This window comes from Trachemys scripta, chromosome 11 (assembly GCF_013100865.1).
Source record: "Trachemys scripta elegans isolate TJP31775 chromosome 11, CAS_Tse_1.0, whole genome shotgun sequence".
Taxonomy (NCBI): Eukaryota; Metazoa; Chordata; order Testudines; family Emydidae; genus Trachemys; species Trachemys scripta.
In genome coordinates this window covers 15,465,712-15,480,121 of record NC_048308.1, presented here as the reverse complement: position 1 = coordinate 15,480,121, position 14,410 = coordinate 15,465,712, and the positions used below count along the sequence as shown (strand labels likewise).

General features: G+C 39.3%; 1 protein-coding gene across 3 annotated transcripts in view; it reads left to right on the top strand.

The window, feature by feature from the left end:
* NCKAP5 (NCK associated protein 5) overlaps positions 1-14,410 on the top strand; it is a 310,769-nt gene that overhangs the window by 206,910 nt on the left and 89,449 nt on the right. For all 3 annotated transcript variants that reach the window (XR_004647669.1, XR_004647668.1, XM_034785642.1), the window contains exon 8: positions 11,895-11,999. Coding sequence is in view for 1 of the 3 variants with exons in the window: in XM_034785642.1 (XP_034641533.1) it covers positions 11,895-11,999 (105 nt within the window). In the remaining 2 variants the exon portion in view is untranslated. The remainder of the gene's footprint in view (positions 1-11,894; positions 12,000-14,410) is intronic.

The window sequence follows — 14,410 nt, the reverse complement described above, 5'->3', positions numbered from 1 at the left end:
ATGTTCTTGTCATGTAAATAAATGAATCTTTTCAGTGTCTAACATGCTGGACTTCGAGAAACTGCAGTGAGGGAAGGTTATAGAAAATGATGCTTATCTCTGCTGATTTTTTTTATAGAATAAATCAATGATTTCAGCTAAAACTATGCAAGAAGGAATCTATTGAGAATACATAATATAACACTTATTTGGGACACCAGCTTGCTGCCTCTGAGATTCCTAGCAAAGCAATGCTTACCTTCCTCGGTTGCCATGTATTGATCTAAAATATCTTCCCTGAGCCTTGTCTTTCCTTTTCTTCCTACAGGCAAAAGGTTAGAGTTAGATAATAGTATTAATTTTCCAGACATCTGCACATGTTTTAATAGCCTTTGGAAGGCTTGAAATAGTTTCTGTTTGCCCACCACAGGGCTAAAATACCATTAAGGCCTGGATTGAAGTAATACATAACAATCATAGTCTCATAGTTCAACCTGACAATAAAAAAGCTAATTTATTTTATCAGAGATTTAAATTAATGTGAGGAACTCATCTCTTAACAGGAGCTGGAATGCCATTCCTGCAGAGACACATGTGCATTTTGTATCATTATCCATACACATTTTAAAGACGTAAAACTGCAACAAACCTTGTATATACATTTTGTCCTGTGCCCTGTTTGTGTGTGTGAGAGAGAAAGAGAATTATGTGCTTCTTTTCATCCCAGACATCAGTGTTTTTGTTCCTGACATTATCTCTTCTGAAAATCCCTTCATTCCTAGGCTCGCTTACTGCCCTGACTCAACATACAGAAGAAGAGTGAGCGAGATTCATGCCAGCCTCTGGCCCTTAATAATTAACTTTTTCCCCTGGAAATAAGTTGGAATTTTAGCATGGGAAATAATTTTGTGGGGGGTTATGTGAATTTAGTTTAAATTAACTTTTAAAATATACATAATGATTAGGATATTTCTGAATACTTGAGGAAATGGTCTTGAGATTCAAAACAGTTTTCATTTCTAACTCTATGCTGGAGGAAAGCTTTAGCTTATCCCATTATAAAGTGATAAAACAGCATTTGATAGCAGCAGCTTGTGTGATAAAATGATCATGGCAGCAGTGAGAAAGAATCTAATAAGGGAATTGATCTGCAGATTCCAATTCTGTAAGAGCCAACATCGATCAACATAAATGTCAATAACAAGATCGTATTGAGGTCTGCCTAATTCCTTTAGATGATTTTTGGTTCTAGTGACAGAGTCAGGAAGTGAATGGGAAAAGAAGCTTAAAACTATAAGAATCACAAAGACAAAGGCCAACACGACATTATACTATAAATAATATATCACTGGCTATCCTGATATAAGCTACCTATTCACATTATGAAATTAGTTAATCGTATATAATCAAATAACTTCTATTTTATACAGTGCATATTTTATAGATGGAACTTAAACAATAGTGAAGCAGTTCACATTCATATGTTAAAGTACTGCACTTGGGCACCCTGGCAGAATAAAAGGCAGGCCTGCCTTTTTGTGTTAAAGTACAGATATCTTCTGTAAGACAGCTCATAAAAGATAAATGGTATAGTTCTTCCTTGTCATAAAAGTTAGAAGTATAAAATGGTATTCTGGAGTGATTCTGACCACCCTGAAATGTAAATGAAAAGTCTCTGAAACTGTGACTAATCAAAAAAGATAAGGTGTCATAACTTGCAGAATTCTATGTTACAGTTTTTCATATACACATAACTTGCTGCATCTGTGTGATTTGGCCATCACACAATAAAGTGGGAGGAAAATTTACTTCATTCATTTTAGATCAATGGAAAAGTATTTATGAAAAGTATTTACTGCTTTTTATGTGAAATAAATGAGCACAGAAAGTGAAGATTGATATTTCATAGGAGGGTTGAACACCTCAGAATGCATTTTTCAGGAAAGATGCTGTCATGAAATACTCAAGGAGTCTTCAATGAACTCAATGAAATAATTAATTGCAGTAATCATTTACCTTTTGGCTAGCTGATTACCAGGTTATTGGTGTAAAATGTTGACTCCACAATAATTATAAACCATAGGGAACTTTATACATATTTTTCCCAAGAAAACAAATTAGTTGATTTTATCGTTGCTGCTGTATTTACATACTCCTAACTTAATGCTATTAAAATGAGAACTAATATTTTGGAGTTCTCAAGACTTGAAAACGCTGATATAGTTATAAAATGAAAGCAAGGATCAGAGAGGATTACATTAAATCTTTCAGTGTAGCTTTTATTTAAAGCAGTTTATAAAAATTAATAAAACTAGGGGGATTTGGAAGAGGAATAATTTTAGGCTTATAGTAACACAGGCAACTGAAGAATACAGAGAGATTATGCTATTTATGTTTATGCATCAAATATGTGCTTAATACCTCACAATTTACACTCTAGGACATTTAGGAATTTTTGCTTTCAACTTTCTCAGTACTTTGGAATCTAATTCACTGTTTTTGCCTATCTTTGAAAGGCTTGATTACAACAAAGTGTAACAAGCCTGTAGAATCTGAAGCAAACACAAAACTATTGTTTTATATTTTGTGGTGGATTTGCCTTGTTAACAAGATTTTCTGACGTAGCTGTAACTCCCTAATCTTCCATACAAATGTTTGTAATATCGTATCCTTGTACTTTGTCTTGAATGTTGTCAGTTAAGTCTCAGTAAACTCGCCTGGAGGATTTGCCAGCAAAACTGACAAGCCCCTATTAAGGGTGGGTTTGAATTTAAAATCTGGCATCTTTTGTATCTCCAGACTTAGTTTTTAACAACTTCATCTTGACAGGAGGGAGGGGGAAATCAGAAATAAACAAATTAAAACTTGAACAGGGAAATACTTTTGCTAGATTAATAGAAAATCAAAATAAAATCCACTTGACTTGATGAATTCTCTGTAATAGCTAGAAGCTCTTTTTTATACTAAGAAATTATTTGGCTTACTGAACTGTATTTTACAGTTAATCCTTTAATATTTATTTTGTGTATAACTTTCCCCACTGTTAATGCTGAGCAATATTGTAAGCTTGTAATTTTGTTCCTTACATTTCAAACAGCTATTTGTAAGACCAATAAATAACAATCTCCAACTGCTTGCTTATATCACTATGAAGCATTTCATATCCTGGGGTTCACTTACTGTAGGTTAGAAAACAAAACAAACAAAAGAGCAACTATAAGGATGAAGCTACAGGAAAATAATGATGCAACTCTGCAGATACAAACTGTAAGGCAAGCTAATTTTATTAAATCTACCAGTTAGGCTATAGAGAAGAATAAAGTAATAAACCTGAATCACTGATAAGGTGAATGTTGGTATTAAATATCATGGGAGGTAAGACGACAGGCATTCATTGCATTTTCAAGACAACAGATTCCATGTAATAGACCTTTACAAGTATCACCAAATATCGTCATTAGCTGCTTGTCCTGTTAGAACCAATACTCAGAGCAGTAGAAAGAACAAAAGGTTATACATTATGGAGCTAATTTTCATCAATTTTTTCTTGCATTTTGCATTCCCTTTTATGATCAGTTTATGGTGCCTTAGAGTCATACAAGATTACAAATATTTGCATGTCCAAAAATGTGGAGTCAGAGTAAAGGTTTATTAATGGCTTTTAATGATCTAAAGGTTTATTCAGCCATACAAATACTGTAAGGTGTTATGTTAAACAGTCACAAGCAAATATTAGAATTGTTTTAAGATAGCGTAAGCTTCCTACTCTGGTTTTTACTGTACCTTGCTTAAACCTGGGCCTGCTATGCAGGTGTGAGCTGAAGAAGTTATTCACTTGAGCCCCTGGTGGATCTGTTCCCTATCATATGTTCTGTCAGCTGCCCCAGGTGAGTAACTTGTTATTCTTTTTCAGCCCCATGGTTGTTCTGCACCCAAATAATGGGGCCAGGATAGGGTTTAGGTCAGCACATCTCTGGCCATGCACACTATCCACAAGCACCCCACTTCCTTTTTTTGCCTGGCAATTGATGGTGCAAGATGGGGAAATGTCAGGGATGGGGATGGACAGAGAGACTTCTGCAGATACAGATTGACTGGTTGGCATCTGGCTCTGTCTTATGTGTCCTCAGGACTGAGGAGCTGTGTGTGTCCAAATGTTTGTTTCAAAGTACTCTATGCCATTTGAAGGGTATCTGTAGACAATATTCACCCACCCAGCCACCATTTAAAAGCAAAGATCTAACTCCAATTATGCAGAATGCAGAAGTGCATGGTTTACTTCCAGTAAACATGGGCTGGAAACTATCCTAAATGTGGACACTTACTCAGAATGCTACAGGCACCTAACAGAGAAGATCAGGAGAAAAGTTAGTTTCCAATCCTCATGTTCATTCTCCAGAAAATGTTTTTTTTTTTAACTAAACTTTTTTTTCTGCTACTGAGAGTCATGCGGTTATTTCCTCATCCTCTACTGATGGTCTCTTTGCACAGAAATTAGTGAGATATATCTTTGGACCTTTTCTGTGCAGCCTACAAGATAGGACCACATTTTATTTCCCAGAAACTGGAACTACTGGTGTGGAAAGTCACATTACTTCAGTCTCCACTTTGGAGCAAAAGCAGATGAGGCATCTTATGAAATAGACATGTGCCATTAATACTCTTTGGGGAACTTCAACTCTTGTAGAAAGATCTCTGAAAAGTGGTAAAGAGGACAGTGGACACTGGCATTTGGGAAAGGGCCTCTACAAAGCTGGACCCTGAACAGATCCAAATCATTGAGAGGAATGGCATATGTTGGAGGTGAGGGTAGATTGTCAGGATAAATAATAAGGATGTTGTTAGAGAATTGGGAGGATAAGAACTTTGAAAATTTGGACCAAGCAGTGCCCTTGAAACGACATTAGGTAATATCAGTAGTCAGTATGAAAAGAATTGTGAAAAAGCATATGCAAACAGAACAGCATTACTGTGGCACTGCATTTCCTGGTAATTCATAAACAGTGAAAGGAGGTGAATGCAAGTCCTTAACCCACCTGGTTAACTAGGGGGAAATGACCAGCATGGAAGTCAGTATTGCCATTATAAACTATGAAAATAGAAAATAAATAAACATTCTTGTTTATGTACTGAAAAGTTAGATTAAACAGTATTTTGCAATGGATATTAAGTTCTGTTTATAGTACAGTAATTAAGTAGTAGAAAAGCGGGACTTAATTCTCAATGTTCCATTAGATTTATAACTTCCAAGATCTGAAATAAGTAAGTATGTGTAGCTAACAATTATGCATAATAATAAATTCATACATTTTTTAGATCAAAAAGAGTAGTTCTCAGACATTTTCCAACATTTTATAATATTATAATTAAAAACAGTGAGATCTGCAGTAAGAACCATTTCCAATAGCATCACTTTGTAAGAAAACACTTTAAAGCATCTTTGAGGTTTTCAGTGCACATTCTTTGCTCTTTAGTTAAAGCCCACTTCCAATACATGACCAATTTTGCTGGTCTCTTTGGAAGGCAATCTTCACCATATGCCAGTGTTTGTAAACACTAATTTGTGTAAAACTGAAATCCATTAATGCTTTCTGCGGCTGAAATCCATTTTACATTTTTTATTGTCAGTGTTTCCTTACACATAATTTGCCCCTTCTTTCTGAGTATTAAGCATATGAAGAATACATGCTGAATATTTTGGTTGAGTAGTATTTGATGAGAGTTCTAAATCAAGCTAATCTTGCAAGGAACAGATATGAGATGTCCCCTGTCTCCCTGAAAACCTTTCTGTGCATTCTGTGAAATGCCCTGAAAGACAGCAGGATCCAGTTCTATAATGGAGACATTATCTTTAAGAATTCCTATTAAATAAACTATGTACCAAATCATAGTGTTTATTATGGGTTTTTTGGGGGTGGGGTTGTCACATTATCTGGTATGAGGAAATGGAACTGTTTCACAGTCTTTTCTCTTTTTGGTTCCAAAGATCCCATAGAAATAAAAACTTGCTTTAATAAAAGTTTTTATTTCTATAGGGTCTTTGGAACCAAAAAGAGAAAAACTTCTGAAAAAATTGATACAGCGTATGCTGTATTAACTTTCCTGAGTGTTCTGCATAGGGGCTGGTGAGAGGATAACGTATTTCCCCAGCTCAGGACTGCCCCATTCCCATGCATGTATGCCTCGCTCCTCAGCAGTTCAAGGACAATAAGGGTGATGCCATGGGGGGAGGGATAGCTCAGTGGCTAGAGCAGGGGTCGGCAATCTTTCAGAAGTGGTGTGCCGAGTCTTCATTTATTCACTCTAATTTAAGGTTTCGCGTGCCGGTAATACATTTTAACGTTTTTAGAAGGTCTCTTTCTATAAGTCTATATTATATAACTAAACTATTGTATGTAAAGTAAACAAGGTTTTCAAAATGTTTAAGAAGCGTCATTTAAAATTAAATTAAAATGCTGATCTTATGCCACCAGCCTGCTCGGCTCGCTGCCAGCCTGGGGCTCTGTTCACCTAGACTGGCAGTGGGCTGAGCAGGGCCTGCGGCCAGGACCCCAGACCTGGGGGGGTGGGTTCAGGGGTCAGGGCAGAGGGACTGGGGGAGGATGTTCAGGGCAGAAGGCTGAGTGTGTGTTGGGATGTGGGGGGTACAGTGTGGGGGGGTGCAGGGCAGAAGGCTGGGGGTGTGTTGGGGTGGGGGGGGTTCAGGGCGGAGGGGGGGGGGTTTAAGGGTCAGGGCAGAGGGCTGGAGGTGTGGGGGGTACAGGGCAGAAGGCTGGGTGTGTGTTGGGATGTGGGGGGTTCTGGGCAGAGGGCTGGGGGGTGTGGGGGTGCAGGGCAGAAGGGTGGGTGTATGGGGGGGTTTAAGGGTCAGGGCAGAGGGCTGGGGGTCTGGGGGGTACAGGGCAGAAGGCTGGGTGTGTGTTGGGGGGGTTCAGGGCTGAGGGGTGTGGGGGGTGCAGGGCAGAAGGCTGGGATGCTCAGCTCGTGGGGGTGCTCCCAGCCCCCTGCCTGAGCGGTTCATGGCAGGGGGCTGGAAGGGATATGCCCTGTTCCACCCCCTTCCCCCAGGCTCCGTCCCTACCTCTCTCTGCATCCTCTACGGAGCTGTGTGCACGCTGCCGCTCTTCCCCCTCCCCCTCGCTAGAGCCATCAGCTGATTGGCGCAGGGAAGGAGAGGAGGAGGGGCACGAAAGCACCACTCTGGGGGGAAAAGCGGGGGAGGGGGGAAGCTTGGCTGTCACAGAACCAAGTTTCTGCCTTCTGCCCCCGCAGGGGAGAGCGGTGGGCGGGGGGGGGCTGAGTGGGGCGGGGGCCGGGACCGTGGCAGGGAGCTGCGTGCCACTCAAAATCAGCTCGAGTGCCATAGGTTGCCGATCCCTGGGCTAAAGCATTGGCCTGCTAAACCCAGAGTTGTGAGTTCAAGCTTTGAGGGGGCCACTTAAGGATCTGAGGCAAAATCAGTACTTTGTCCTGCTAGTGAAGGCAGGGGGCTGGACTTGATGACCTTTCAGGGTCCCTTCCAGCTCTATGAGATAGGTATATCTCCATATATGTATATATGCACCTGATTGCCTCTCCTATTTAGGCAAGGGAAGTTCATGCATGGAAGTTCTCCATATTACACAGAGTCCAAGAAGAATAATCTCCTCTTGTACTCTATTTTGTTCTGCTGCACCCAAGGGCATCAACAATATTTTAAAAATCAAATTATTTTCAGCACAGAGGTATCATTACACAGATGCTGTAATGTAAACAAGTGTATCATGTGAGAAGGTCCATGATCAATGCAGTATAGTTTACATCATGTCACTGGAGCTTAGGTGAGATGAAGTCATCAGTGTGTGGGGGGAGGGAGTCACATTTTGTACAATATTTTTTCATTTTGTAAATGTATTGACATTTTTAATACGCAACGTTATACTTCTTTGGTTTTTTTATACTTTATCACTTAGAGAAAAGAAATGAAGGTAGGGGGAAATTATTTTCCTGACATTTTTACTTTATAATTACTGTTTCATTGCTGTGTGGCTATATTTCCTTAATTATCTTAATACAAACTTTGTTCTGCTTCTTTAAACTTTGTTAATGTAGGTCGTTCTGCTGGCTATGTATCTGTTACAGCTGATTTCATAGAATCCTACAAATGTAGGACTGGAGGGGATCTCAAGAGGTCATCTAGTCCAGCATCCTGCACTGAGGCAGGGCTATGTATACTAGGCCATCCCAGAGAGGCATTTGTCTAATCTGTTTTTCAAAACCTCCAATAACATGAATTCCACAGCGCCCTTGGATGCCTACTCCGGTGCTTAACTAGCCTGATACTTAGAAAGCTTTTCCTAATATCTAACCTATAACTCCCTTGCTGCAGATTAAGCCCATTACTTCTTGTCCTACCTTCAATGGATATGGAGAACAATCGATCACCAGCCTATTTATAACAGTTCTTAACATATATGAAGACTGTTACCCTCTCAGTCATCTTTTCTCAAAACTAAACATACCCAGTTTTTTTAACCTTCCTTCACAGGTCAGGTTTTGTAAACCTTGCATCATTTTTGTTGCTCTCCTGTGACTCTCTCAATTTGTCTACATCTGTCTTAAAGTGTGGCACCCAGAACTAGAAACATACTCCAGCTGAGAAGAGTGAGACAATTATCCACTGTATCTTACATATGACATTCCTGTTAATACACTCCAGTATGATATTAGCCTTTCTCACTACTGAATCACATTGTTGACTCATATTCAATTTGTGATCCATTATAACCCTCAGATTCTTTTGTGATTTGTATGATGGTGAACGTTTCCAGTATGATAATTACTTAATTTGTCTATTTGATACAGATATGTAGTGGTATTATAGATCTTGAGAACCCACTTTCCTTTCTTTCTTCTCTATTATTTTGCTGATTTACTTTTATTATTTAAAGGCTCATAGAGTTTAAGGCCAGAAGGGTTCATTAGCTCATCTAGTCTGACCTCCTGTATATCATAGGCCATTAAATGTCACCCATTTACCCCTGTATTAAGCCCAATAATTTATAACTTTTAACAATTTGCTTTTTAAAATTAATTTTAGGTTGTTATTTGAGCGATTATTTCTTTTTCTTTCCTGATTTTATTTTCTTCTTGCTGAGTGAGCTGGCATTATGTTTCACAAGAATGATATAGCAATGTACTTAGTTTCATGTGATAGTTATTGTCATAACAAATTATATTGTTCACTTCTTTATTTACCGCCATCTGTATTGCTAACTCATGTACAATAAAATATTTATTTTCAAAATATTTGTAGGGATTGACAAACCCTGAACCAAGTCTTCAGGATGTAAAACTCCTGAAGTCATATTTCCAGTATGTTTTCTTGGGAAATAAACGTTAATGTCCATTCCCCTCACACATTCCCAATTTTCCAGACTAATGCATGACTTAAAGTACAGAAACTTGCACTAAAAATCCTCTGCAAGGAGAGACCAGAAAATTGGTCTCTTTGGAGGAAAGCCATCCCTTTTCAAAGGGCCCTACCTAACAACACCTTTGCATAGCATCAAAGATTCCTGTGTCTGAACCAATTTGAATTTTCGGGTGACTCAACTATACAGTTGGGAGACTTTCAGTTAAAGGCTAACTTTGAGTTCATTGTAAACCTGTGAGCTTGGAAAGGTGTAATTAGTCAGTATTTAAATTTTGGGCAAACATCAGCCTGCAATTACAATAACAATATTTTAAATGGTTCACATTCAATAACTGGAGAATAGATATAACTGACACTGTGTTAAAAGACATGTACACTGGGTGTAGTAAAGATTTATAATGAAAAATATACTGAATGCAAAGTGTTTGTGGCATCTAATCAACATTTTGTTATAGGAAATATGATTGTACAGAGCATTCATCATTCAAACAGTTTCCCATAATCTTACTGAAACAGGATAGCACCAGTTAAAACAAAACACTGAATGAAAATGAAATGACTATGTAACTCCTGCAAAATGACTCCCAAATTAATAATTAGTGGTTAAAAGTACTAAATTGCCTGGAATAGAAGCCAGTTTGCAATAGTGGCTGTGAACAACAAAGGCTTAAAGAAGAGATGTCTATTTCTGGATGACTCATTCTCCAGAGGAAGAAATTGTAGAGGTGAGTGCCTGATAAGCAGACTGAGAACTGCATGTGGTGCTGAGCTGAAGCCTCAGTCCCAGCTTGCAGAAGCCTGTGTAGAGCTGCTCTGCCACTGCTCCACCTGGATAGAGGTAGGATTAACGGCTGCAAGCTATTGCTTCCCCCTCATACTAATATTTGTGGACCCCTGGATAAACAGTTTCTGGGTCCACTGCCTTGCCCCACTGCACCATCTCCACATTCCCATAGGGTGTGTCCTACACAGCGTAACCTAGGGTACCAAGTTTCCTTGGCAGGTTTTCTGCAGCCTCTCCTTCACCCCTTTCCAACACCCACAGCCATGCACGACATGAACTTAGCAGTTCCAATGTCTTGATTCTTCTTTGGTTGCAGCGAGGATGGGCAGGATCTTACCAGAGGGCTTGACCCAAAGCTCATTGAAGTCAATAGGAACCTTTTCATATATTTCAGTGAACTATGGATCAGATCCCAAGTATCTATAATCAAAAACAGGGCCGGCTCCAGGCACCAGCTGAGCAAGCTGGTGCTTGGGGCGGCAGATTGTTGGAGGCGGCATTCTGCCCAATCCTAGGGCGGCACGGCAGCTTTTTTTTTGTTCTTGTTCTGCTCCGGCCGCCCTGTAGGGGGCGGCGGGGCGGAGAACCAGAGCGCCCCGCAGGGCAGTCCTCTTCCTTCCTTCCCCGCCGACCGGAGCGGAGCCCTCGCAGCAGGCGGCAGGAGGCGGCACAGTGGGAGGGGCCGCATGGCCTGGCTGTAGCCCTGGCCGCCCCCTCCTCTCTCTCTCACGCCCGCTCCCTCCCCCACCCCACCCCACCCCCCGCCAGACCCCCTGCACCCGCGCTCCGGCCGCGCAGCAGGGTTGTTTTGGTTTTTTTTTTGCTTTGCCGTTCTGGCCGCCCCGTTTATTTATTTATTTATTTATTTGCTTGTGGCGGCCAAAAAGCCAGAGCCGGCCCTGATCAAAAAGCTTGGTTCACATGACCAGCTGGACAGCAGATATTGCTGTTTTTTCTTTTGAAGTCATTGGTCAAGAAACAACATTCAGATAAATCATACATTTGCAATTAAAACAGGTCAGACTTATTCTATACAGAAAGCCTTGGTAATTAGTGTACAGATTAATATGGGGGAAATGGCACCAGGTTAGCAGGCCTTCCAAGCAAAACTGAAATAAAGGACTGCATATGTAATTGAACAGCATGTGAATATTAATGCACAAAATCCTCTGAGTCCCTTGCTCCCTGATGCAATTATTTTCTATTCATATTAATTGTTCCTAACAGATGACATTAATGACTTTGAGTTAAAATGTGTGCAAGGCAGGGCTTCACAAGATCAATGCCGTTTAGAAATAGGGTCACTTTTATAATCATTCACTCAGGCTGTAGCAACTGCTAAATAAAACAAGGTTAATGTGTTGATTGCTTTATAAATGTTAATTTCATCATTCATTTTTATACTTTTTTTAATTCAAACTTGCCAGACTCTATGGATAAATATGATTGTGGTCCTATTACTTTGTCATTGTTGCATGTGAAATCATGATAAGTTGTGAAACAGTCTCAGGGAGAAAAAGTTCAGGGTTTTTTGGATGAAAAATCTTGGTGCGTCAGTAAGCAGTAAAACGGAAAACTTTCAAATTAGGACAAATGCTCTTTTACCACAGGGTTTTATTCTCCTTTGAAATTTAACTGCATGGTTTGGAATTTTTAAAATGCTGATCTGTTGCATATTTGTCAAATGTTTATGCTTTGGTCATTCTCTTCTGCCAGAAACTGCATTCACGCATCTTAGATCTCTCGTCTGGGGATTTGCTTTCAGATGTAGAAAGGAACAGAAGTTTGATACAATCACGAACTACTGGTGTTCAGATTCATGTGAGTCTTTGTGCTGTCTTTGAGTGCCTCATTTGGAGCACTCATTTCTGTCTGTGAAGTGCGATGTCATGGGTGAGCCATTGTTGAGACAGATAACAATACTTTCCTTTCTTCTGTTCTCTGAAATTCAATATCATGTCTCAGGTTGATATAGTACACAGAAAGTGTCACTCTGTGCAAAAAAAGCATAAATCTTGACAATGTCCCCAAGATACCTTTTTGGGTATTGATTACATCTCAAAATCTCTGAGAAATGGTCAAGGAGCTTTTTATTAAAGCCCATGCACCATATTATTCATCCTACTTTTATGATATATTATGTATGAACTTTTAAAAATTCATGGTCTCTGCAGTTTTTTTTTTTTTAAAGATGGGGTTAGCTTTGTGCTTATTTGGCAAAACTTTAACCAGTAGGGCTTTCATGTTTCATTGACGGAGAGAAAAGTAGCTTTAAAAACAAAAGTCACATAAAGAGAGAGAAATAAAGCGGATGAGAACAGAAAACTGAGCCTTTCTGTGCCTTTCATCTTAAAGTATAAAAGTGTCATCAGAAATGTAATCTGCTTTATAATAATACATATTTTAGTGGAAAGCCATTGTTTCAAAGGTTCACAAAGATGTTAATGACCCTCTATACAATCTGTAATTTAGCCTTCAGGTTAGATTTTTCTAAGTATGCAGTTTTCTCTCTCCAATTGTTTGATTCATTCAGTTGTCTTTCCTTTCTAACAACAATTACATGTTTAAATTATACTCATACAGAGAGCTTTTGTACTCTAATTTCATTAAAGGTGATGGTTTAGACGTCATGATTAGGGGGAAAAAGTCAGATTATGCAATTCAAATTAATTAACCAATGTGCACGTTAACTATATGTAATTAATGCATCATAAATATAATCTTTAAAGGTTTTTTAAACAGAATTTTTTAAAAAAATTAGACAGCTCATAGAAGGAAAACCCAACCTCCTTTTAAAATTTAGAAAGTTTGGAGAACATTCTATTTAGAGAGAATTCTAGAGATGTACACTATATTTTTCATGTTTTCTTACTTGCTGTAAATATTAACAGTATTTACATGAAAATATTTTTTGCTTAGATGTCCATCTGCTTCTTAGTCTGAAATTATAGGACCTGATGTCCCTCTCTCCTCCTTAAGGCACAAAGGGGAAAAGAGGATGGGATGGGAAGGCTCCCAAAGCAGCAGAGGGTGATGGGAGGGGAGTGAGGGTTCTGCAGCATGCTATGTGCTTCCCTTCCCCAGAATCTACAGCAGCCCTTCCATGCAGGCACTAGGCACTTTGGACATGTCTGGCCTGTTATATGGGGTGGAACTCAGAGTGCAGTCACCGAACATTGTATGTTTATCTAACACCACAGCTGAAATGCCATAATAAGCAGAAATCAATGCTACTGTTGGCCTCCATGCCTTCTACCTGCAGGGGAGCATGCAGGCATAGCATGGGGAACTAGTGACAGCAGAGGGAGTGAATGATGCCAATGGTGAAGAGAGAGAGATGTATCAACAAAGCCAAAGGACTCTATTGCAAAAATGCAGAAGCCTGTGCTCTGTGTATTACCTGGCACTCTGGAGAGTTTGAAGGCTAGTCCTTCTGCACCCCTTTCACTGCTTAGAACACGTGTCGATAACTCCCTGAGGTGAAACTCGCTGCTGCTACTGCTGACTGATTTTTCCCATCCAGGGGTTTTGTCCATGACAGGGAGCGATGATTTGCCATGTAGTTAGGTTTGTCACAGACAGAGCATTATGATGTCACTTGAAGAATGAGCAGCAGTAGCTGACGAACTCCTCAGCAATAAAAATCGTGTTCTCAGCCAAACGGCCTTTGTAGTAATAAATGGGGGGAAATCACACACACAAAAAGCAACCCAGCATGGAACAGAGTATATGGAGAACGGTCTCTAAATTGAATATTTTCCAAAGATTTCCATGAGGCATTTTATACATCCATTGAATCTATTTGACAGTTTTGCCAGCTGCTCATGTATTATATAACCTTAGATTTGTTTGTATCCTATTGGGATATAAATGTGAAAACACTCATCAAAGCAAAACTACATCAGGCTATAAACAAGAATGGAAATCAATAAATATTGCTCAAGGCTTGGTTGTGAGGTTATTTTATAGTTTTAATGAAATTCTAAGCCAACTTTCAGAAAAAATGGAGTAGTGTTGCTCTTTGGTATTCCTGGTAATTAAAAAAGTTTCTGATTCTATATGGCATTAGAGGATCTCATCATAACAACATAACAGTGCAGGCACTTAATGTTAAAGAAAGTCTAGCATTGTTAGGCACAAGAGTACTAGTTTGAATACAAATTAATCACATCCTAGATACTCCTATAAAGGTTTAATATTTTACCTAACGTGCTATCTGCTCTTCATTACTC